The 22311-nt window shown below is 55.0% G+C and overlaps 10 protein-coding genes across 10 annotated transcripts; 6 read left to right on the forward strand and 4 right to left on the reverse strand.

Annotated features, from left to right (window-relative positions):
* Positions 1–79: 79 nt before the first annotated feature.
* On the forward strand, positions 80–2118 carry BO72DRAFT_482218 (cytochrome P450; the record flags this gene model as incomplete). Its single annotated transcript, XM_040947718.1, has 2 exons — positions 80–1644; positions 1776–2118. 2 exons carry the CDS (start codon positions 80–82, stop codon positions 2116–2118), a joined length of 1908 nt encoding a protein of 635 aa, XP_040806579.1.
* Positions 2119–2279: 161 nt separating this feature from the next.
* BO72DRAFT_491059 (uncharacterized protein) lies at positions 2280–2641 on the reverse strand (the record flags this gene model as incomplete). The annotated part of the gene is made up of 2 exons (XM_040948168.1): positions 2280–2542; positions 2602–2641. The coding sequence occupies 2 exons, from the start codon at positions 2639–2641 to the stop codon at positions 2280–2282; spliced, it is 303 nt and encodes a 100-aa protein (XP_040806580.1).
* Positions 2642–3466: 825 nt separating this feature from the next.
* On the reverse strand, positions 3467–4124 carry BO72DRAFT_523365 (hydrophobin family protein; the record flags this gene model as incomplete). Its single annotated transcript, XM_040949778.1, has 3 exons — positions 3467–3543; positions 3605–3693; positions 3788–4124. 3 exons carry the CDS (start codon positions 4122–4124, stop codon positions 3487–3489), a joined length of 483 nt encoding a protein of 160 aa, XP_040806581.1. The 3' UTR covers positions 3467–3486.
* Positions 4125–5767: 1643 nt separating this feature from the next.
* On the forward strand, positions 5768–7015 carry BO72DRAFT_2037 (palmitoyltransferase YKT6). Its single transcript, XM_040939611.1, has 4 exons — positions 5768–5951; positions 6015–6180; positions 6261–6541; positions 6606–7015. Exons 1-4 carry the CDS (start codon positions 5931–5933, stop codon positions 6723–6725), a joined length of 588 nt encoding a protein of 195 aa, XP_040806582.1. The 5' UTR covers positions 5768–5930; the 3' UTR covers positions 6726–7015.
* Positions 7016–7911: 896 nt separating this feature from the next.
* Positions 7912–9409, forward strand: BO72DRAFT_2039 (uncharacterized protein). Its single transcript, XM_040939612.1, has 3 exons — positions 7912–8017; positions 8077–8347; positions 8401–9409. The coding sequence occupies exons 2-3, from the start codon at positions 8208–8210 to the stop codon at positions 9236–9238; spliced, it is 978 nt and encodes a 325-aa protein (XP_040806583.1). The 5' UTR covers positions 7912–8017; positions 8077–8207; the 3' UTR covers positions 9239–9409.
* Positions 9410–14026: 4617 nt separating this feature from the next.
* Positions 14027–15528, forward strand: BO72DRAFT_393705 (GNAT family N-acetyltransferase). Its single transcript, XM_040941952.1, has 3 exons — positions 14027–14505; positions 14687–15286; positions 15355–15528. Exons 1-3 carry the CDS (start codon positions 14389–14391, stop codon positions 15391–15393), a joined length of 756 nt encoding a protein of 251 aa, XP_040806584.1. The 5' UTR covers positions 14027–14388; the 3' UTR covers positions 15394–15528.
* On the reverse strand, positions 15512–16758 carry BO72DRAFT_523369 (FabD/lysophospholipase-like protein; the record flags this gene model as incomplete). The annotated part of the gene is made up of 3 exons (XM_040949779.1): positions 16678–16758; positions 16205–16613; positions 15512–16139 (listed from the first exon to the last, which is right to left on the reverse strand). Exons 1-3 carry the CDS (start codon positions 16721–16723, stop codon positions 15512–15514), a joined length of 1083 nt encoding a protein of 360 aa, XP_040806585.1. The 5' UTR covers positions 16724–16758.
* Positions 16759–17698: 940 nt separating this feature from the next.
* BO72DRAFT_473790 (phosphotransferase family protein) lies at positions 17699–18940 on the forward strand (the record flags this gene model as incomplete). Its single annotated transcript, XM_040947221.1, has 1 exon — positions 17699–18940. One exon carries the CDS (start codon positions 17699–17701, stop codon positions 18938–18940), a length of 1242 nt encoding a protein of 413 aa, XP_040806586.1.
* A 77-nt stretch (positions 18941–19017) lies between these two features.
* On the forward strand, positions 19018–20071 carry BO72DRAFT_502608 (shikimate dehydrogenase family protein; the record flags this gene model as incomplete). Its single annotated transcript, XM_040949076.1, has 2 exons — positions 19018–19514; positions 19575–20071. The coding sequence occupies exons 1-2, from the start codon at positions 19109–19111 to the stop codon at positions 20069–20071; spliced, it is 903 nt and encodes a 300-aa protein (XP_040806587.1). The 5' UTR covers positions 19018–19108.
* An 82-nt stretch (positions 20072–20153) lies between these two features.
* Positions 20154–22275, reverse strand: BO72DRAFT_464416 (3-dehydroshikimate dehydratase; the record flags this gene model as incomplete). Its single annotated transcript, XM_040946639.1, has 2 exons — positions 20154–21101; positions 21469–22275. 2 exons carry the CDS (start codon positions 22273–22275, stop codon positions 20154–20156), a joined length of 1755 nt encoding a protein of 584 aa, XP_040806588.1.
* Positions 22276–22311: the final 36 nt, after the last annotated feature.

The following is a 22311-nucleotide window of genomic DNA, read 5'->3' on the forward strand; positions in this document are numbered from 1 at the left end:
CATATATCAATCAAGTGCTGCTCGCGATGACCACAGGACATTCTCACAATTCAACTGAGCCAGCCTCATCTTCACAAATATGTATGCTTTAGTCCTCCTCATCCTCTGCTATCTTCTGTTTTTCTACTATGGCATCCTTCCCGTGGTCAACTACTTCCGAGACCCCAAGGGTCTCCGCAAGTACCCCAAACTCTCTTTCTGGTCGGGAATCTCGAGTCTTCCTCTTGTAATCGAGTCCCACAGAGGCACGCGATACAAGCGACTCTTCGAAGCACATAAAAACCACCCAGTGCTCCGCACCGGCCCCAACATGTTATCCTACGCAGACCCCAATGCCATCAAAGATATCTACGGTCACAGCACGAAATGCACCAAAGACCTGTTCTATTCCATCACAAGCGGCTCTCATTTCCACCTCGCCGATGTTGTAGACAAGAGCGAGCACGCCCGCAAGCGCAAGGTCCTGTCTAGTGCCTACGCGCTTCAGAACCTCGAATCCTGGGAGTACAAGGTCGCTGACATGACGCGGCGCGTCATCACAGCGTTCGATGCCCGATGCACTGATCCCCTCCCCAGCGGCTACCGCCCGAAGGAAGAGGATCTGACAGTCGACTACCGTCTGTGGACGAACCTGTTCACCATTGCGGCTATCGCAAACATCGGCCTTAGCGAAGACATCCGCTTTCTGGACCAAGGCAACGACCAGATCACGTCCGAGTCCATGGACGGGACCATCAAGCGCGTGAGTTTCCGAGAATGCCATTTCGCGAGCGGGTCGGCCACCTCGACGCTGATCTGGTGCTATGAGTGGTATCACACCCTCATCAAAGCCAGCAAGCTGCTGTCCGCCACGTTCCGCCGGAAGTGGCAGCTCAGCCGGGACTGGGACGGGATCGTCTACAGCCGCGCGCATAACCGGTGGAAACGGTACCAGAACGGGGAGCAGCTGGACGATTTCTTCGCCGCCATGATGGCGGATAAGAACGGGGTGCCGCATAACCTGGAATGGGGCGAGGTGGTCGCCGAGGTGAGTATCATGATCAACGCCGGGTCCGACACCACGGCCATCGCGCTGAGCAACGTCATGTTCCTGCTTCTGCGCCACCCGCACTGCCTCCAGAAACTGCGCGAGGAGGTGGCTGAGGTCTTGGAGGAGGATGAGGTCGTCGCGCCGTACGACAAGGTCAAACATCTCCCGTACCTGCGCGCCTGCCTGGATGAGTCGATGCGGCTGTACCCGCCGGTCTCGTTTGCGCTGCCGCGCCGCACGCCCCCGGAGGGGACCACGATCCTGGGAGAGTTTGTGCCCGGGAACACGTCGGTCGGGATCTCGGCGTATGTCGTGCATCGCAACGAGACCGTCTTCCCCGAGCCGGACGCCTTCAAGCCGGACCGCTGGCTGGGCGAGAAGGGCAAGGACCTGCAGCCGTACTTTGTGGCCTTCAGCACCGGCGCTCGGGGGTGTATCGGTCGCAACATCAGCTATCTGGAGCAGACCGTGTTGATCGCTTCGCTGGTGCACCGCTACGAGTTCGCCTTGCCTCATCCGACCTGGGAGCCCACGCGACATGAAACCACGAATACGGGGCTGGGACCTATACCCATGAAGATTTGGCGGCGGGGGGAGGTTCATGTTCAGCACTAGTAACGGCACGAGTCGCTAAGGTAGAACTAGATCTAGAAGCGGCGGAAAGGATCCCCCATGCGACATTTACCCAAGTACTTATCGAACACATGAAGCAATTGAACCGCTGTTCACGCTTACTTCTTCGTAGCGATACTTTAAGCCCCTTCCTCACCAGGGAGAATAATTTGCAGCCTTTTTCAATGGCATTGACTCGCACAAAACCCACGGGCTTCTTAAACACTGTACCAGAAATGCACATTCTCCGAATCCGTCATATCCTCCTCCGCATTCAACCACTTCAGATGCAACGACTGTCCCTTCGTCAACCCCATCTCCGCAATCACCCTATCGCTTCGGGTATTCTGCCAGATATCTACCAGATCATCCTTCAAGTCAATTTCACGACACGCAAGAGCATGTCCATCTCTCCTCCGCCCGGTCGCCCCCATAATTCAGCTCAATCGGGACAGCCTCCGAAAACACACTTTTGAGAACCGCGAAAAAAGGGTCAAGAATTACTACAAAGAAGAGGAAAGAAAATATCCTCAAAGTACGACCTCCAAGCAACCATCAACACAGTCTCGAGCGCATACATGACCCAACACACCACGATAGCCGGGATGTAGCGGGGCGCGTCCTTGTCACGAAAGACCTAGGCGCCGATACAGTTTCTGCGGCAATAGGCGATGCAGAAGACGGTGCCGGTGCTGGATTCCATGTTGCGGCCGGCGACGTTGGATGGGAGGAGGGTCCAGATCACTAATGCCGACGATTTCCAGAAATTGATGTTCGAGTCACACATACAAATCACGGTGCTAATAGCGAAGAATAGAAGGGGGAGACCGCTGCGCTGAAGAGTGTAGTTGCCAGGAGCTTCGCTGGCCAGAAAGGCAATATAGAAGGTGGAAGTCAGCCCTAGCGAGGAGTCCAGCAGTCAGCTTAATTACCATAGCCCTTTGAACTGTGGTGTACACCACAGTCCCGTTGGCGTTGGCCGGATTCGGTTTGGGGCATGGTGAACTGCCTGCTTACGCAGTATAACCCTTGTAAGAGAGAAAAGAACAGGGCCACATTGAAAAGGTTATCGCATTGGCACTGGGCACTTTGCTGATGGGCTGTCAAAACCCCTTCAGAGGTACCACTATGACGGGAGATTCTCTAGGGTATTTCGGGCATGGTGGTCGAGAAGCAGCAGTTGAAATCGCTGACGAGCTTTTTGTGAGCCTCGCCATCTGCCAAATTAAGTATGGAGCCCTCGCAGTAGTACACTGCTTGGATATACCTCTTTTCAATCTGGTTCAAGGATCAAGCCCATGGAAATATGGTACTAGACCAGTAGTAACCTCATATTTTGTGAAACCTTTGCAGGATGGGTAGGTAGTTGCTGGCATGGGAGGGGGTTGTGCATAATACCTCCAAAGCTCTGGTGTTTCTTGTTATGCTTATTCTCAGGTCAGTGAAGATTCGGTGGCTCATGTCTTCCGAAAGATCCGAGCTTTTTAGGCGGGCTTGTCGGATGGGTGTCAAGTGTGCCACTAGCGAGTATCGGCTGAGCCATGAATATCAGTTTCGAACTGAGAACTACGCTGGTGACTGGATCAATGAAACAATGACAACCGCACGATTGGAATACCTAGGCAGTCTCCTCTATTGTATAGACTACAGCTTGAAAAGCATTGTGGGTAAAAAGCGGTGGTATTTATTAAGGTGTGATTATGTAGACTAAAAATCACTTTTTAAAACAAAGGCAGTCTAGTGAAACGAAGAAAGTCCGGAAATGGGCCTACTCTTGCCAAAAAGAACAGAAGAAGAAAAGAGCAATTTCGCCCACCCTTGCATCCAACCATCCAGAGACTCGCTTAGATGATGGAACCGAGAGCAACGCAGGGAAGAGCGACACCGAGAAGGTCGTCGGACTGTTCGATGTGTTAGTTTAGAAGCTCTTCGGACATGAGGAGTTCTGGGGATGAGACTCACAGCATCGGCACCGCTGTATTGGCAGCAGGCAATGTTCTGCTTGCACTGCTGGTTGAGGATATCCTGAGCGGAGATGCCGATGATGGGGACTGAAAGGAGAAAGGTCAATGTTAGCATTACTCGTGTCTTGGGTTTCGTTTCTGGCTCCAGCAGATGATAGGATCGTTCTGGCGGAAGACATACTCTGGAGATCGAGCTTGGAGCACTGGTCGAAGAGACCAACACCCTCAGAGCCAGATCCAGTACCGGCAATGTTGCCGAGGAGACCAGCCAGAGCACCGTCGTCGATGGTGGTGGTGTCGCCGGCGTAGGTGGCCTTGTTGCAGCAGGAGAGCTGAGCCTGGTTACCACACTTGGCAGAACCCTGCTCGATGGTCCAGTCATCGGGGACGGAGTAACGGGGCTTGTCGCCCTTGTCGCCCTCAGCAGCGCGGACCTCAAGGTTGCGGGCGGAGGGACCACCGACGGCAGCGGTGGCGGTGGCCAGAGTGGCAGCAGCGAGGATGGCGAAGAAACGCATGGTGGTGGTTTGAGTTGAAGAGGGTTGGGTTTTTGGAGAATTGATAGATTGTTTGATTGGAGTGAGAGAGTGAGAGATGATGATGATGATGATGAGAAGGTATCGAAAACGACGGAGCAAAAGACGGTATATATGCTTTTTCAGAAGGTCTGTCTGTGATTGATGTTTACCTCTGCCCCAACCAACCCTTTCATTGTTTGGTAGACAGGATGTTGGTTAGGGCATTCCAATTCTCCGTTGCATTCCTAGCAAGGGAAGCTTTCCGGTTGCGGCGCTGGGGCGCGTTACAATGACGGGACGGCGTTGCACGGCACCCAAGATCTCGGACATCATGATTGCGATCGAATGTGACGCTGTCCAGAGCCCTTTCCTTTCATTGATCCCCTTGGTCCCTGGTTCAAATGCTTAGTTAGAGTTCATGAAGGGGTATTCGTGAGCACATCTTGTCCCGGAAACAGTGGCATTGACTTTTCATTCTGACTGGCATTCCACTCCTTATCGCGGGTCTTTGATTGTTCCAACAAGGGAGGGAAGAGAACGAGTCATAGAAAACAACAACAAGTATTCTAGCCCCAATATACTGAGCAAGAACGTGCATGTTAGCGGAGAAAGAAAAACTTTGTATGCTGGGAGGAAAATCCCTCACATGGTTATCCTCATAGACTCAATCTGTGTCTCGTCCTCTCCTTCCAATCCTAGCCTTCGATTGCCCCTTCGTACGCGCAAGTGATTCGGACTCTTCTTATGAGGATCTGCGGGTGATGCAGGACTAGCTCAATTCCTCTAGAGCGAGTTTATGCATCTCGGTTGACCTGCATTTGCATTTTACTACCTGCTGGGGGAACTTGCCCAAAAAAGACTATATTGTTAAGCTCAACAATGGAGTGCAGGGTGGAGTGCGTGCGGATCGGAGAATATACTTTGCGACGTTATGCTCGATGGCTCAGTATCGACTTACTTTACCCTGACAATGTGAACGATGGAGAAGTCTGCACACATGTGCGCTGTAACCACTCTAAGAAGTACTTTGTCATTGTGGAGGCATAGTATGTAGTTGCACACTCGCATCAGTGGCTTCCGTAGCCAAGGCCGCACCAACAGTAAGTAAAATCGATGCTTGGTGATTTGGGCGCTCCGCAAGACTTTGATCGGTCGCTTTGCTCGTCTGAATCTCAAGCGTCCATACAATGGTACTCCCTTCTATGAATTCCGCAAATTATATCGTCCAATCATGCGTAGTCACTCATAGTGCGTTTCTCTCAATGTATACTGGGCCGGATCCGATAGAAAATCCGGCCAAGACTCGTGTTCCTAAAATAATAGAGTAGTCATCCATCTAACTTTGAAGGACTGCGCCTTGTACCTGAAGATATAGTTATTGCGTGATCAAAATAAAGTATGGCGGCAACTGATCGCTGGGGTGAAGCATGCATGCTACCGGCTTGTTGTGTCGACACATGGTGGTTGTGGTACGAAGTAAATATATATCGATCAAGCCACATGCATGTGGACTATTCAGGTGATGGGATCTTGAATTATGGATATTTCCTTTCATCTAGAAGAAAAGTGTACCGATGAAGGATAACTTGTTAAGAACTCTGCATAATAGAATTACTTCAACATGCCCAGTATCTTCCCAGATATAGTCCATGACGATAGATTGAGAAAGAGCCGCGTGATGATGATCATAAAAGTCACGGATGCCCCAGGCGCCAAGGCGGTGAGAAGCGCAACCTCAACCGCCTCCCCGCAAGCTTTCGGCTGGTCATCGACGTCAGCCTCACAGAACCCCCCGTCGTCGTCAACATGAAGATCGTTTACATCGGAGTGAGTGCTCCTCATCTCTTTCTCCTTTTGTTACGACTGTCTCTAACGCCTACGCCGATTTAGATCCTCCAGAATGGCCAGGCTCCCGCGGTGGAGCTCTGCGCAGAGCGTGAGCTTAGCAGCTACTCGCGCTTTACCAGGGGTAGCATTAGCGAGTTCATGACTATGTTCAGCAAGACTGTCGCCGAACGCACGAAACAAGGCCAACGACAGGATATCCAAGAGCAAGGCAAGTCTTCCGCCCGCTACATCGAGATCTTTATCCATCTATTCCTATTCGACCATCAGCCCCTGACCGCCAGACCGCAGACTTCACATTCCACGTATACGCGCGCACCCAGGGTATCGCCGGTGTCATCATCAGTGATAACGAGTACCCTTCTCTCGCCGCTCACCAGGTCCTTTCCAAGACTCTTGACGAATTCCTCACCCTCCACCCGAACGCTGGTTCCTCGCGGGAACCGATCTCCTTCCCCTCGCTGAAGACCTACATCCAAGCCTACCAGGACCCTCACCAGGTGGACAGCATCCTCAAGATCCAGAAGGAGCTGGATGAGACGAAAATCGTACTTCACAAGACCATCGAGAGTGTGAGTGGATGGTCCTGGGTTGCAGCAGGTGGCTAGTCAGGTGACAGGGCTGACTCTAAACTAGGTCCTCGAACGCGGCGAGAAGATCGATGATTTGGTATCCAAGTCGGAGGGTCTGAGTGCACAGTCGAAGATGTTTTACACCTCGGCGAAGAAGCAGAACTCCTGCTGTGTGATCATGTGAGGGCGCATGGGATGACCCCGACTCGAGTCGCCAGTACAACCCCGGCGGAAATACACCAGCGACCGATTATCATGACTTCGTTTTGAGAGCGTTTTTTGTTTGCTACAGGGCGTTCGTTTGCAGTTCTGGACCAGTATTGCTTGATTCATGAATAGGGATGGGAACACCCGGGTGCTTCGAATTACGGGAGAGAAAGGCGGGGGAGGGGGGTTAGAATAGGCATTCTTATTTGCTTTAGGGCCGAAGAGCAGCAGTCAATGCAGTGTGGGCTTTGATGATTTGACGCCGCTGTACCGAGAAGGACAGCGTAGCGACTCAACTGGAACGTACCGCCGCCGTAATTATCTCCGCGCTCATCCCCCTCTATTTTTGCTCGTTTCGCTGTTTTGGTCATGGCGGTGGATCGGGAAGAGGGGCATATCGACGGACCATCCTTATCTATTGAGGAAGGGCGATGCTGGCGGTGGTGATTGGTGGTAGGTTCAAGCTCACAAGTATTAGACTTATTTATTGCAAATTAGTGGGTGATTATCAGGGTTACGAACCCACTGATCCCCCAGTCGGGCCTTACCCGTGGTTCCCGCCTAGGAGTTGGGAATGGCTACATTTCGGCCAATTCTTCTACCGTGGAGGTGATTTTGGGCAGTGGAAAGTGCTGGGTAGTAAGCTAGACTACTGTGTGAGTACAGTTGCGAAAGATCCAATCTATACAAGCTAACTTTTCTGACTGCAGACTTCTTGCCAGTCAATCAGCGGTGAAAAAAGAGTCCGACTAAGCAGCCCTGAGGCCAGCCTCACGCCCCTCGTCTGGTCATGGCCTAATAGCGAACTCCACCCCCTGAGGACTGCCCCTCCCCCCTCTTCCTCACCTGCACTTCACCCAAGTCGTGTTCGTCTTCTAGAACACGATCCACACCCACAACCAACAGCCTCAGTTTCCATTATGTAGCAGCATCGGCCTGGGGCTGCCTATCATTTTTTATGCCCGAGGCTACCCGGGTCCCGGCCCGGTTGGCTTCCATTGGTCACACCCGCCGAAGATGCCCTCGCTCCGAACGGATATTGTTCCTTGTTGCCAGCCAGTGCCAGTGCTTAGGTATCGTGCACTGTGGGAATTCTTGACGTTGCTCAACCTTGGGATACGCCCATTACCTTATTTTGTTCGGCTTTATTATTTTATTATCACGCTGGGCCCCCGCGGTGACCCTCTCCGTTTTGTCGCCCGCCTGCTACTATCATTCCTTTCATATCCAGTTCAGCGTTACGTTCTAGCGATTTGTATGCATCCATAGGTGAGTACTGCCCTATGCTCTACATTGCCCGTGTGCATGTCTGACTGACTGGATATCAGATACCCTTACTACTACACCATTCTTTCCACGCCTCTCCTTTGTTCATAGGATAGCCTGAGAATATCTCTTTTGTTGGAACCCCCACCGTCATTTTTCTAGGGCCAGGGGTGCCCTTCTACTCAACGTCACCATGGATCATGATTTCGTTCTCCAGCAAACGCTCCCGTGGAGCTTACAGCGCAATCGGTTGGCAGAACTTCTGACGGCGGATTTCACGGTTGCTGCAGGCTCAGCAGCTTTGGTCACTCCGGCCGTGATGATTCTGGATAGGTACAGCTCAACTGGCTTCTCGAGAGCGAATGCACCTATTGACTTCAAATTAGACTGGTAGTGGAAAAGTCCTCTCACAATCAACCTCTTCTGCCGGCATTTCGTCGACATCTGTGGCTCTCTATCACGCAACCTGCGACCTTCCTTACCTCGCGACCCAGTCTGCTCGTCTGGTCCCTCTACACCGCAACCTTTGCCGCGGCTAATGCCACCGAGACCGTCCTCAGCGAGGTCTATCCACACATCGACCACGCCCTTGCCACGACGTCGACCTTCTTAACCACGTTCGTGGTTAACTCCTCCGTTGGTATCTGGAAGGACGTCAAGTTCGCTCAACTTTTCGGCCACAACCACAACACCAGCACCGCGGGGACAACCACACCCCCACCCCCGGCAGCGGCATCAACTCCGGCGGCAGCAGCAGCAGCAGCAGCAGCTACCAAACCAACCGCTGCTGCAGCCGCCGCGGCATCCCAAAGCAAGATCCTCCGCTCTGTCACCCGCTCTATTCCCTTCGCTACCTACTCCGCCTTCCTCATCCGCGACGCCCTGACGATTTTCGGCTCCTTCAGCCTCCCGGCGATGGTCTCCGCCTCAATCCCAGACTCGGTGGCTTCGAGCGAGTACGCCAAGATCCTCCTTGCGCAATTGGCCATCCCAGCCTCGATCCAACTCATCAGTACCCCGATCCACCTGCTGGGGTTGGACCTCTACAACCGACGGATGGCGATTCCGGCCGCAGACCGAATGGCGCGGGTGAGTCGGGATTGGATCGGGGCGTCGCTGACGCGGATGTGTCGCATCATTCCCGCCTTCGGTATCGGTGGGTTTGCCAATACCGAGGGGCGGGCCTATCTCCATGAGCAACTGCGGCTGTCCGGTGAGGAGTGAAACAATCCCAACCACTTCGGATGGCCTTGTCTATCTCAACCACTAAGCATGCAAAATCCAATCCCTGAGTGACTCAATTGGACAGTCATCATAGAAACCTGGATTGTGACAACCACAAACAAACAATCGGGATTCTGCGACCGAGTTCGGCGATGACTCGGTGAAGAGGGGGAAGTGAGTCGTGTTTCCGGCGCGGGGCGGGGCGGGTGCGCGCGCGTGTTTGCCCTTCTTTCCTCAATCAGGTTAAGCGGCACGTGGTCAGGCGGAGATCTGGCCGGGAAACTCACACCGCCCGGCAAACCTCACTCCGCCCTACAAACAAAACAGGTTGCCCGACGCGTGATGCTTCTGGCCCTAACCCTGTCAAACTACTGTAACGGGCAATTATCGAGGCGGTGTCCGCCCCCCACTGCTCACTCACCCTGCCAGCCACCGACCGGGCCGGTGCAGGGCCGGATGAATTGGAACATCAACAAAACTGCCACGCCCTTCTATCCCCGGGATCATTCGACTGCCGGCATTGGGGATGCGAATCAATTGGCGGGGGAGGGGCTGACAAGAACCCTGCTCCGAGATCGGTAATTCTATAACGCGTGCAGCTTCGTCAGTTCTCGTCGTCATCCCAAAGGCACGACGATCAGCTACAAATAGAAAGGTGGACCTCTCCTGTGGCTGTGTCCCCCCCGGGTGGCAACGACATGTTGCTGTTTTTAGGCTATGCTGGCATAGTCTACCAGAGTATACTCGCTTGAGGTGACGATCGAACCGTTTGGGATAACCTCCTGTTTGTAGTATAGTATTTCCTACTGTTCAAGAATCTATACTTTACTACAAGTTCTCGTTACTGTAATAATCGCCGGTAGTGCTGCCTAGGTAGCTGACTGATCCCTGCCCACGTCTCTAACCCGCATGATCCAGATAGCCACCAGATAGCCACAACCATCCGCTGGCTGTAATGCCAGACTCTTGACTCTATGCCGGCAACGCAGCAGAAAATACCTCGGATGGTTGCCGATACGTTGCCGGTGTCAGTCACTCTCCCGATTTGATCCTCCTCCCGGCTCTAAACGAACCGCTACGGCAGATAAGCTGTCTTGCCAGATATTGTCCGGGTGACAGGTTTCCTGCTCAATGCGGCCGAGCTTACACATTTCATCCGGCTTCATTCGACATATAAGGTGCAATAATCCTGTCGAATGGTAGTGATAAGGTGTGCTGATGCGGACGGCTCGGATGAACTCACCAATGATAACATTACGGCTTGAAATGATTCTGAACAGAGCCTTTTATGTCGCTGCAGATGGACCGGAAGCCCAGACTCATCTCTTCTGTCATGACTTCCATGAGGAATGCAAGTCGTGCTGCGGTCATAAACCTCCTCCCATGTATCATTGAATGCTTACTCTTGCAAGCTCCCTCATAGTTGAGACCACATACTGGTAGTTCGCTGTACCTCTGGTGGATTGCAGCGTGCCTCTAGGCTAGGAGTTTGACTTGAATGTGCCATGGCATCATAATCATCCTCTACTTGTCAGCGGTTGATAAGGCCTTACGCTGGTTAGCTCATAGATTTTATTACAGTGCCTATCTCATGCCAAGTATTGGAAGATAGTGTTGATTCTCGTCTCTAACATGCACTTACTAGAGAAATCCGGAGACTACCACACTTTTGAAGACAGCGTAGGAGGATAACTCGGCATCGACTCACTATGCGCGGCTCTCGGGTTTTGTAAATGTAGCACTTTGTTTCATGTTGTCCTCTGCTCACATTCTATGGGTACTGGTCCCGCTGCACCGCTGCACCACTACATCGCATTGGTCTGCCTGTCTCCAGGAGAACTTCCTTTCCAGGTCTGGAGAGCACACACCAAACTAGAATTTCTTCCTCCCCTTCAAACATACAGTTCTTCCATGCCATCCAGCCGCGATGTCCATGGGGTACAGGTCCGGATACTATGATGGCGCGATATACCCCCGGGTGTCGCCGAGCATACAATGCATCACTGAGCAGGTTCATTCTGATCCTTTTGGCTAGAATTGCACCAGAAACAAAAGTTTCTGGCTTCAGCCATTCTCGTCCATGCGCTCGCGAAATTAGAGGAAATGCTTAATTGTGTAGCATTCAGGAGGCTGGAGTCCTGAACCTTCCGAGGGGCATTAGGCCAGTTGCATCCACGCGATCGACTTCATGGGACTTGATATTCACAACCGAAGGTTTGCAAGAACGCTTCGGAGTCAAATGGGCCAATCGGTTGCGAGTCTGTTAGAACTCGGGCTTGTAGCTCATCGTGTCTCCGAAGGATATTAGAAGTGCGGCCTCGACCTGGCCATCGCGATGTTCTTCTAAACTATGAAGAAGACCTACATCGGCTATCATTCATTGCCTCCGTACAGTTGACTCATATTGCGTAGCACTGGTTACCCCATCGCATGACAACTTGTCACTTCGCGAATGACCGTGGAGCAACCCATCCCTGACTTGTGAGCGGAAAGGACATCGAAGAGTGTAAAAGGCGCACCGCTACGACGGGCTCTCAAGGGAATAGAAGTGCGCATCGTGGTTCTCCTCTGGACACTACATCCTTCACAGACCTATCGATTATAACAAGTCTGGTTACTCACGGGTCGCATAGGAGCAGAATTGTCGAATCGTGGGACCCACGTCTAGGTTCGTGCCAATGGCATACTGTGAACAGCATCGCGTCAAGAAACCGGAGAGCTAAAGGCATCAGTTGGGGAGCGGCACATATCATAGATTGAACTGCCCCTCATAAAAATGAGATGTGGATGGAGGCAGCGCGGGCAGTGGAGGGTCCTTCCGGGTTGGGACGGAGTATTGTATCCGAGTCGGGGCTCAACTCTCTTTCCTCGAGTCTCTGTTCCCTTCCCTGAGGCGGAGGCTTCAACCTTCACATTCTCATTTGTGTCTCCTCCTGGTCCCACACCACCTCCGTTCATCTGCTTCTTACGTCTACTCCACTCGGCTCCGATCACGATCTGGTGGAAGAAGTGGGGGCATCCGGCCCGCTAGCCGTGTCCGAACTCCAAGATCACCTCACGAACGGGTCCCGCTGGACCACTAAGTATCAAGGGACCTACTGACGGAATGGACTTATTTAGAGTCAGTATTCTAGCTTCTGTTGAACCACAAAACTTCGGAGAGATATATCCAGATTGATAATTAGTCACAGAAGATGATATGTCAGAGATGCTCCACCCTCGATCTCTTATGTGGTGGTGTTAAGCTTATCGGGCAACCTTTCGGGGATCGGTCGAACGAACTGGATCGCAGATTTCGCCCGAACCGAAATCTAATATAACCTTTGGTTGATTCGACTCTGACAGTGACAGTGAAGTATAGTCCCTGAAAACCGACCACAAAAAGAAATTCAGGGTCAGAGCCAAACGTATGGAGAGAGAACCTGTGTCTTCGAAAAGTCATTGTCATTAGGTGAGGAGAAGTGCCTCTTCATGATAAACGCTGGATCGATTGGCTCCGTCGAGGCTGTTCGCGGAAAGTCTCGGCATTACGTAGCGAAATGTCGGTCTGATCCCATGTCTGACGCTATGATGTTCAGGATGGAGGGGGCCCGCCTTTATGGGTATGCATGTGTTGGTGAGGCGACTCACGTGCAAGGAGCTGTGAGACTCGATTGCTTCAGAAGGGGATGAACAAAAAGTCGGTAGTGCCTAACTACCTACTTCGGAATCATGCTTGGCTCCCTCTCGAAGAGATCCGTTTCCTACATCTCCATCATCCAAAACGCAGCTCTAACTCCATACACAATGCCACAATGTTTTCTGTAAGGAGCTTATGTCTAAGAATTGAAGGTAATTTTCTTGGCGCTCGTCGAGCGGTGAGCATCTTCCGCATCTCTGTGTTTTTGACGTCGATGGTGGTTCCAAGCGAAGAGGTTCCGTTGACTCAATGGGAATAACCTACGGTACTCCGAAAGAATGGAAACTAAGCTGTGTGCCAGGTCTTCTCATTGACTCTCGGTCCCGAGACACCACTTCTGTCACGAGTCCGGCCGTTATGAAATCATTCGTGGCACGAGGAATTCCTGGAAATCTATCATCCACCCGACACAAGACCCGAAACCATGCTTAGGCGGCATGCAGCACCAATGCACGAGGACGACAGACGCAGTGTGCGAAGCGGCCAAAGCCGGAGCAATTTGAAAAGAAGATGCAACAACTGATCAGGATGATGCGACTCTGAAAAGGACATGGAGAGTGGTGGGAACTGCCGAAGCCAGCCTGGGAGAGGGAAGTACGGAGTACTGTCAGTCAAATGGACTTTTGTCACTCCTCATCGGTAACAACTTGCAGCCCCTGAAGTCAAGGATTCTCGTATAGGTAAGATCTGGCGTCGACGTGTCCAATAAAGATGTGGAAGCAATGCATCATCGATCAATGTTTCTGCAATCTTTGGGCCACGATAAGCCCTGCTGTATCGACCGCAGCTGATAGGCTCATTAGGAAGCATGATAACCCCGGCACAACCTGCCGGAAATTGCCTAGCCAGCTGGGCAATGACCAAACGAGGTCGATCTGCAGCGCGTGATTGGTTCAAGGACCTAGATGAGTCCCGTGACTCTGGCCCCGCCTACGCGTCGAACTCCTAAAAGCGGGATAGTCTTGGACGTCACGGGCGGCGGAGTAGGACTTGCCTGATTGGGACGAATGGGCTGGGCCGGGCTTACAGACGGGGATGTACTGGGGTTACCGTCTGGGGGTACTAGGGGTTGTTCAGGGTTGGTACTCCGGAATCTGACCAAACGATGGCGTCGGTATAAGTCTTTCACTCTACCCTCATCCATTCACCATCTTCCTCTCTCCTCCCACCCTCTCACAATTCACCCTGAAACCATTTCAAGAACCCAGTCTCATCTGTTCGGTCGTCTCTCAGTATCATCTCAATTCTCCCTCCCCCCCCTCTCTCTCACTGCTCTCTTTCCTCTACTCTTGCCAGTCCGGTCGACTCCCATCAATAGATGGCGATCTCGCTTATTCCCCTCCGCCGCCATTCTCACGCATACACTATTGCCCTCTCGCAACCTATTCGCAGACACAGTAGGAATTGAATTGAGAATCCCATTGACCTACGTTCTGTTCTTGATATCTTCTTCATCAACGTCAACGTCATCATGGCAATCGAGGTCCTCCCTCTCACTAAAGCGGATATCCCCGCGGCCGTAGAATGCATCCAGAAAGCATTTGCCGATGATCCATTCTTCCGCTGGGTATTCAACAAGAGATCTGGGGTAAGTATGTCTCCATTCGGAGAAGAGAGGGATTCGAGGCAGCGATGACCCCCCCCCCCCCCCTCCCCCATCGCTACCGCTTCCCTCTCCCTCCGAATGATGTATGATAAGGATACATGTAGAGCCACGCCCACTTCCCATTCCTACCCAAGACCCATCAATAACACGCGAAACCCCCCAGTTCAATCTCCACCGCAACGCCGCCTCGATGGCCGCCCATTTCCAATACGGACTCTCCTGCCAAGCGCCCATCTACATCGCCAAAGCGACCTCCCCGACGAGTGCGACCGACGACGACAAGGCCGCCTTGCTCTCGAGCGACAACGACAACGAGAGCAACGGTAACGGAAACGCCATCGCGGGCGTGTGCTGGTGGTTCCCACCGCAACCGGCGGACGAGCCCGTGACGTGGACGGTGTGGGCGCAGGACTGGCTCCTCTCCTTCCGCCAGCTGCTGTTCAACATCCGCTTCGGCGGGCGCGGCGGGCTCAACGTGCGGCGGTACTGGCAGTGGAAGCAGCGGCAGGAGCGCACCCACGCCCGCATCTGGACCGACCCCCGCGGCTACTACTTCTGCAACGTGCTGGCCGTCAACTCGGCCATGCGCGGCATGGGCGTCGGCCGCAAGCTGGTCGAGGCGGTCACCCACAAGGCCGATCTCGAGGGCATGCCCTGCTACCTGGAGAGTTCCAAGGGGTTCCCCAATTTGGTTATCTATGAGAAGTTGGGGTTCGAGTTGGTCGAGGAGATTGAGTGTCTTGAGGGGAGGGATGCTTGCAAGGTATGTGCTTTTCTTTTCTTTTTCGGCTCTGGGTCTTGTGCAGGTAGAGGCTAACTGATTCTGTGTAGCTGTATTGTATGATCCGTCAGCCGAAGAAGGCGGATTAAGTGTCTGCAAGGGTTGACTTTGCCGTACTAGGGTTGTTTCCTTGGTTCACAATCGTCTTAATGTTGTTGCTAGCTAGCATTACATATGAGCATCAAACCTTAGTTACAGCGTCTACCCTCATAAATCAAACCCAGTCATCACCCTATCTGTACCTTTCTCCATTTCCTTGCCATATAATGCCTCTGCGGCCCGTAACACTGCATTCTCCACCTCAAACGCAGCCAGATACTCGACCGTCTTACTCTCCACCTCAGTCAACCTCTCCCAATCCGTCATCCCCACGCCCGCAACCCTCTCCCCGACATTGAAGCGAAAATAGACGTCCGGCGACTTTTCAAACCTCCCCTCTAGGTCCCGTGCAACGGTCTCAGCCTCGAAGCTCAGCGCCTCCACCACCGCGATAATCTTGGTCGGTAGAAGCCGCTGGAAGAGCCCCGGCCGACCCAGCTGCACCGGCGGGGGCCTCCCGGCCCCGAGACTCACCACGCAACCCACCGGCCGCCGCTCGTCAAACAGCCGCCTCGCCTCGTCGAGCAGCAGACGACATGGATTCTTCGTGCCGAGACTCCCATCCACAAACTCCTCCACCCCGACCCTCACGGGCTTGAACAGTCCCGGATGCGCCGTCACCGCCCGCGCCGCCTGCCAGACCGTGAGGTCCGGGTCGTCGCCCGCCCGATACGTGCGATACGAGCAGAACAGGCGCGCGTATTCCATCGCCTGGGTGCTGCGCACGCAGACGAAGCTAGATAGCATAAGTTTCTTTTCCAGGAAGATTCCTTAGGAGGACAGACTGGCAAGACAACTTACACTCTACAACCCACCTCAGCCTCCCCCTCCCCCTCGGCGGGATTCTCGTTCTCCTCGAGCAATAATGTCCTCTCCGGATCCTGATTCGAGGGAGTCGTGTACCGACTCACGAGGTCCCTCATCGCTGCCTCCATCTCGCGGGCGCTGTATTGCCCGTTCCCGCCGGGGTGTCGTTTCCGCTGGGAGAACACCCGCTCCACGAGCTGGCGGTACTCAGTGACGGTCTCGTCGATGGTGAGGCGGAGGCGGCCCAGGAGCAGCGCCAAGAGGCCGCCGTGGCCGCTGCCGCCGATGAGGTCGAAGAGCTCGTGGGGTCGAGGCGGTTCGGGCAGGGCGTGCTGTTGCTGGATGGCGAGGGTGATTGACTTGAGGATTATGAGTTGGCTGAGAGCTGTGATGCCGCCGCCGTCTTTTGACTTGGGGATTAGCTTTGGTCCAGGAGGTGTTGGAGGTTAGGGTAGGGTTGGGCTTACCAAGAGACAGGAGACGGAGGGGTTTGGTGGATTCTTCGGTGGACATTGTATTGTACTGCACTTTTACATGTGGGTTTCATATACCTGAGCGCTATAATGGTGTCTATTGAGCGTTGGACGAAGATCATTCTTATACTTATAGCAATTATAAAGCAGGGTGGAAGGGCGATGAGGCTGAAGTATAAGCGCTGAGCTTGGCGCCGGTGGTGGAGTTGAGTTTAAGGTTATTTTTGGTAGGCCAACCACTTCCATCTGTTCTTGAGTCCCATTGTGCTTTCATGATGAGCGCTTCCCAATTAGATCAAGATGAGTTACTATTTGGATTTTGATGACTGAATCTGGCGGTTAAGACAAGGGTATAAGCGCGCTGTCGCACGCACTAGGTACTCTGTGGCTCCGTGGGGTGCCAAGAAAACGTCTGTGAGTTCGGCTTCAACTGACTATATCTCAAGGGAAGAAGGTCAGTCAGTCAATCAAGATGTAATTTCTTGAAACCTCAATAGAGCCGCTGAGCAAATCTACACTGTCAACCAGGTCAACAGCACGTGAACGCTCAAGCCCTGCGGATCGGACCGACAGCGGAGTCTAAGATGACCGCTGATAAGCATGGGTCGATGAGATGATAACGTTAACGCATGAGTCGATATGAGCCATATGCTTTTGTCCATTCCGAGTGTAGATAGGACTTCTTAGCGTAAGCTTACTGCTTTAGTTCCAATGCTTGGCCAATGGTACGTACTTGACAGCCGATGTAATATTCCAGCCAGACTAAGCTGGCTAGTAAATTGCTTCTGACAAGACTATGTATGAGATATGGCGTGAACACTGAATTTAGCCTCGTCTAGCGATAAATATCCCACTTTAATAAGTATCCCACGTTTCCACTGCTTACTTCGATCTCTACCAGCATTTCTTTCTCAAACATAATCCTATCTTGTCTATCATCGCTTGTTCGTCAAGCAGAAAAACCACAACTTCTCCATCACAGTCCCTCACAATCCCTTCAAGCACATCCTCCGCCATGAGCACCGCCGACAGCTACCTCCCTCCGGCGCTGAGCGCGGAAAGCATCACCGCATTGATCCTCTCCCTCTCCCTCCCCACCCCCACCAGCATCACCCCCCTCGAAGTAAGAGCCGCGTTCCACTCGATCTACCTCATCACCTTCGCCACCTCATCCACCACAAAGATCCCCGCCCGCCCCAACCCCGACGGCAGCACGACGCTCGTCCTCCGCGTCTCCGGGCGCCAACTCCCGCGCATCAAGACCCTCAACGAAGTGGGCGTCATGACCTGGGTCCGGACACACACCTCCATCCCCGTGCCCGCCATCCTCCACCACGACGCCACCGAGACCAACCCGATCGGCCACGAGTTCACTCTCCTCGAAAAAGCCCCCGGCGTCAGCCTCGACACGATCTACCCGACCTTATCCGAGGCGACCAAAACCCACCTGGTCCGCCAGCTCGCCGACTACCTCATCGAACTGCACACCCACCCCTGGACGGACGGGTACGTGGGGGGTCTCACCCTCACCGCGTCCGGCGAAGTCGCGCGGGGCCCGCCCATCGACGAAACCTACTGGCAGATGCCCGACCTGGAGAAATACTGGTCTTCATCCACTGTCCCTGTAACGAGTCTGGAGACCCTCAACCCCATCCCCCCCGACGGGTTTACGGACTACGTGGCCTTCACCGTCGGCTGTCTGGACCGGTACCTCCACGCCATCGACATCCACCCGGCCCTGGAACCCTACCGGGATCTGGTCCGCCGCGTCCGCGCCTTCAGGGAGGCGATACAGCGGCCCGAGAATGCGGCCCGGCTAGACGAGGTCCCGTATGTGCTGGCGCACAAGGACCTCCACTGCGCGAATATCATGTGCGATCCGACGCAGCCGGGGTGTCCGATCACCGCGGTGCTGGACTGGGAGTTCAGCGGGGTGGTGGCGGCGCCGCGGTGGAATCCGGTGCGGGCGTTTCTGTGGAATGGGCGGGAGGGGGAGGAGAATAAGGCGGAGCGGAACCGGTTGGAGGCGGTGTTTGAGGAGGTGGTGAGGCGGGAGAAGGGGGCGGAGTGGGTGCTGGCGGAGATGAAGTGGCGGAGTCCGTTGCAGGAGGAGGTCCAGAAGGTCGTGAATCACCTGCGCGCGATTGTCGAGGTGGTTCCCCGGGGGCAGGCGGGGGAGAGAGCTGGGCTGTGGAGGACGGTTGTGGAGGAGGGGATGAGTTGTGTGGCACCTGAAGGTGGGATGGTGAACCCGTAGATGCTGCTATACCCGCCCGGCTATCTACTTTACCCGTTCTGTACTATAAATCTTTCCCATCAACACCACCACACCACATGTCACCTCCAACAGTTTCGCACTTCTTCAGCGGTAACTTATCATCCTTGATCATCTAGCTCTCTTACTCGATATTCATCCTCCTGAAAAATGACTACCCCTAAAACTTACCACATCTTCGGCCAAACCCTCGCCACCAGCCTCTCCCCGACCCTCCACAACGCCGCCTTCGCCCACCACCGCCTCCCCCACCACTACACCATCCAAGAATGCCCCTCCCTCGCCGCCGTGCAACACCTGATCAATGCCCCCACCTTCGGCGGCGCCAGCGTCACCATGCCGCACAAGCTGACCGCCTTCCCGCTGTGCGATGCAGTCAGCGACGCCGCGCAACAGATCGGGGCGATCAACACCCTGATCGCGGAGACGCGGGACGGGAAACGTGTAATCACCGGCGACAATACCGACTGGCGGGGGCTGTACGAGCTCGTGGTGGAGCACCTTGCGGGCCGGGGTGGTTGTCTCAGTTCCAGTCGCGACGATGAAGCCGGAGCCGGTGGTCCCGCCACTTCGCTCAATCCGGGCCTCACCCCCCGCGCCAACTCCAGGAAAACAGGCCTCGTCCTCGGGGCGGGCGGTGCAGCCCGCGCCGCAGTCTACGCTCTCCTGCAGGCGAACTTCGCCCGGATTGTGGTCGCCAACCGGACGGTCGAGAAGGCGGGCACGATTGTTCGGGATTTCGAGGGGTTGGCGGGGCCCAATGGAGCAACATGCGAGATTGTGGCCTTGGAGTACCCAATTCCTGCGGTGGCGGAGGTGGTACCGGATGTCGTGATCGGGACGGTGCCGGGGGATGTGGTCGTGGAGGCGGATGTAGAGGGGCTGTTCGCGGGACAGGAGCACGAGCACGAGCACGGGTTGGTGGTGGAGATGGCGTACAAGCCCCGGGTGACGGGGTTGATGCGCGCGGGGCAACAGGCCGGCTGGGAGGTGCAGGATGGGCTGGAGGTGTTGTTGAGGCAGGGGTTTGTGCAGTATTCTCTGTGGACGGGGAGGGAGGCCCCGGTGGAGGTGATGCGGGGGAGTATTGGGAGCATTGCGGGGGGTGTATAGTGTATTTATGTTCTAGAAAGGAGGAACAGATGGCGCTGCATAGACTGTGTACAAAACTATACTAAACACCCAAGAAACTTCCCTACAAAGCCAACTCCTCCACCAACAGCTCCCACGCCCTCATCCCCCTCCTCGCATGCTCGCGCGGCACAGCAGGATCCGCCTCCGTCAACGACCGCGAGAACAGCTCCATCGACACCCACCCCTCAAACTTCAGTTCTTTCAAAAACGCCCTCGCCACCTCCACAACAGGCAAATACCCGCCCATCTCCTGCTCAAACAAGAACAACCTCGCATTCCGACTCCAGCTCATCCTCGCCGGCTGACCCTCCACATAAAACGGATGGCCCGCAACAAGCGGCTGCGCCAACCTCTCCGCATCAACGACCTGCACATAAAACACCTTCCTCACATCAACCGTCCGCACCAACCTCCCCAACGACTCAGCCAGAACCCCATCCGCATCGCCCACCACTTGGCCAGAAACGGCCATCGGATCCGCCCACACCCGCCCCGCGATGTTGAAGGTATCCAAACAGCACCCGAGATTCGGCCGGTCCACGCGCCGCACCACCTCCCACAGCGTCTCCCAGCTGGAGACGTGCGTCGCCCACGCCAGGTTCTCGTATGCGAACCGCACCACGGGCGTTTCCTGGAGGCCCAGCTCCGCGATCTCGCGCATGTCCGCTACGATTACGTCCAGATCGCCGGTGGTGCCCGTGGGCTGGAAGTTGGACGGGATCTGGATGAGGTCTGTGCCGAGGGTGTGGGCGAGTTTGAACCAGGTGCGTAGTTTGGTGATGCGCTGGGCGTGCGCGGCGCGGTCGACGAGGCCCTCGTAGAAGAGGAAGGGCTGGAGGCTGATGATTTGCAGGTGGAGGGTGTCGCAGAGAGTTTTGGTGGCGCGGGCGGCTGCCAGGAGGGTGGGCTCGGTTACGGCGGCCTGGGATTGCTCGCGCGCGAGGTATTCCAGGTCTTCGTAGAAGAGCTCCACGCCGCGGAAGCCGGCGGCGGCGATTTGGGTCAGTTTCTCGGGGAGGCGGTGCGCCCAGGCGCGGCCGACGGACATGGTGGCGATGGCGGGGGTGCAGGGCATGGTGGGTGGTTGTGGAATTTTAGTTGAAATGGTAGGTTGGAGTGATTCGTGCGGTCAATGGTACCCAGATGGGATTGAATGCTTGCAGACGGGACTATATACGTGGACTACTTCTTATCTCACCCCCCACGGCTATATCCACACCCGATCAGCATCAAAAATTGATAGCCGGACTCTCCTCCGCCGCCCGCCGCAGCACCGCCCACGCCTCCTCCACCGGCAGATTGCGGCTCGCCTCCTCCCCGCACCACAGCCGGTACTGCTCCTGGATCTGATGGCCGATGATCTCCGTCCCCTCCACCGTCGTCCACCCATGCCGTTCCGCCGCCTTCAGGAACCGCGTCCGCCGCGGCTTGAAGCACATATCCAGCAGCACGCCTTTCCCGTTGGTTTCTATGGACGTAGATGCAGATGCCGGAGCAGAAGCCAGGAACGCCTCCACAATCGCATGCACCTCGACTTCCTCCGGGGTAGTCGGCTCCGCATCCGGCACCGTGCCAACCACATAGAACGGCCGCTCCGGCAGCGCTGCCACCTGCTCCACCTGCGTCAAATGCACGAGCTCCAATCTCCCGCCGTACACCCTGTAACACTCGTCCGCGAGCTCCCTCACCTCACCTGCATCCCGGTTGACGATGTAGATCGTGGAGCATTTCAATTCAGCGTGGAGCGCATACACCGCCGCGCGAGCAGCGCCACCCGCCCCGATAATCGCCGCCGGCTTCCCCCTGCCGGAGGCGCTGGCCCCCTCCAGGCAACCCAGGACCCCGCGCCAGTCGGTGTTGGTGCCGCGGAGGGCGCCGTCCGCGGTGCGGTAGACGTTGTTGCACGCGCCCAGCGTCACGGCGGGCTCGTCCAGCCCGTCCAGGTGCGCCATGATCGTCCGCTTGTAGGGCATGGTGACCACGGCGCCGCCGCTGAAGGTCGGCGCCCGGAACAGCGCCATCGCTTCTTCCACGGTAGCGCACTCGCGGGCCTGGAAGTGCCAGTCCGAGTGGCCCAGGGCGCGGAAGATGTGGTTGTGCATAGGAGGCGCGATGGAGTGGGTTACGCCTATGCCCACGAGGTAGGAGAATTTATTGGGCGAGGGTTGAGGTGGGGGGTCCATTTTTGGTGTGTGATGGGAGTGAAGATGGAAAGATGA

Source organism: Aspergillus fijiensis (assembly GCF_003184825.1).
Source record: "Aspergillus fijiensis CBS 313.89 unplaced genomic scaffold BO72scaffold_1, whole genome shotgun sequence".
NCBI classification, from domain to species: domain Eukaryota; kingdom Fungi; phylum Ascomycota; class Eurotiomycetes; order Eurotiales; family Aspergillaceae; genus Aspergillus; species Aspergillus fijiensis.

Bases quoted from the DNA above. Each gene is read 5' to 3' on its own strand.
- BO72DRAFT_2039 (XM_040939612.1), top strand. From the start codon at position 8,208: ATGGATCATGATTTCGTTCTCCAGCAAACGCTCCCGTGGAGCTTACAG. The intron at 8,348-8,400 runs GTACAGCTCAAC...ACTTCAAATTAG, and splicing joins GCCGTGATGATTCTGGATAG to ACTGGTAGTGGAAAAGTCCT.
- BO72DRAFT_2037 (XM_040939611.1), top strand. From the start codon at position 5,931: ATGAAGATCGTTTACATCGGA. The intron at 5,952-6,014 runs GTGAGTGCTCCT...ACGCCGATTTAG, and splicing joins TGAAGATCGTTTACATCGGA to ATCCTCCAGAATGGCCAGGC. The intron at 6,181-6,260 runs GCAAGTCTTCCG...GCCAGACCGCAG, and splicing joins ACAGGATATCCAAGAGCAAG to ACTTCACATTCCACGTATAC.
- BO72DRAFT_393705 (XM_040941952.1), top strand. From the start codon at position 14,389: ATGGCAATCGAGGTCCTCCCTCTCACTAAAGCGGATATCCCCGCGGCC. The intron at 14,506-14,686 runs GTAAGTATGTCT...GAAACCCCCCAG, and splicing joins TATTCAACAAGAGATCTGGG to TTCAATCTCCACCGCAACGC. The intron at 15,287-15,354 runs GTATGTGCTTTT...GATTCTGTGTAG, and splicing joins AGGGGAGGGATGCTTGCAAG to CTGTATTGTATGATCCGTCA.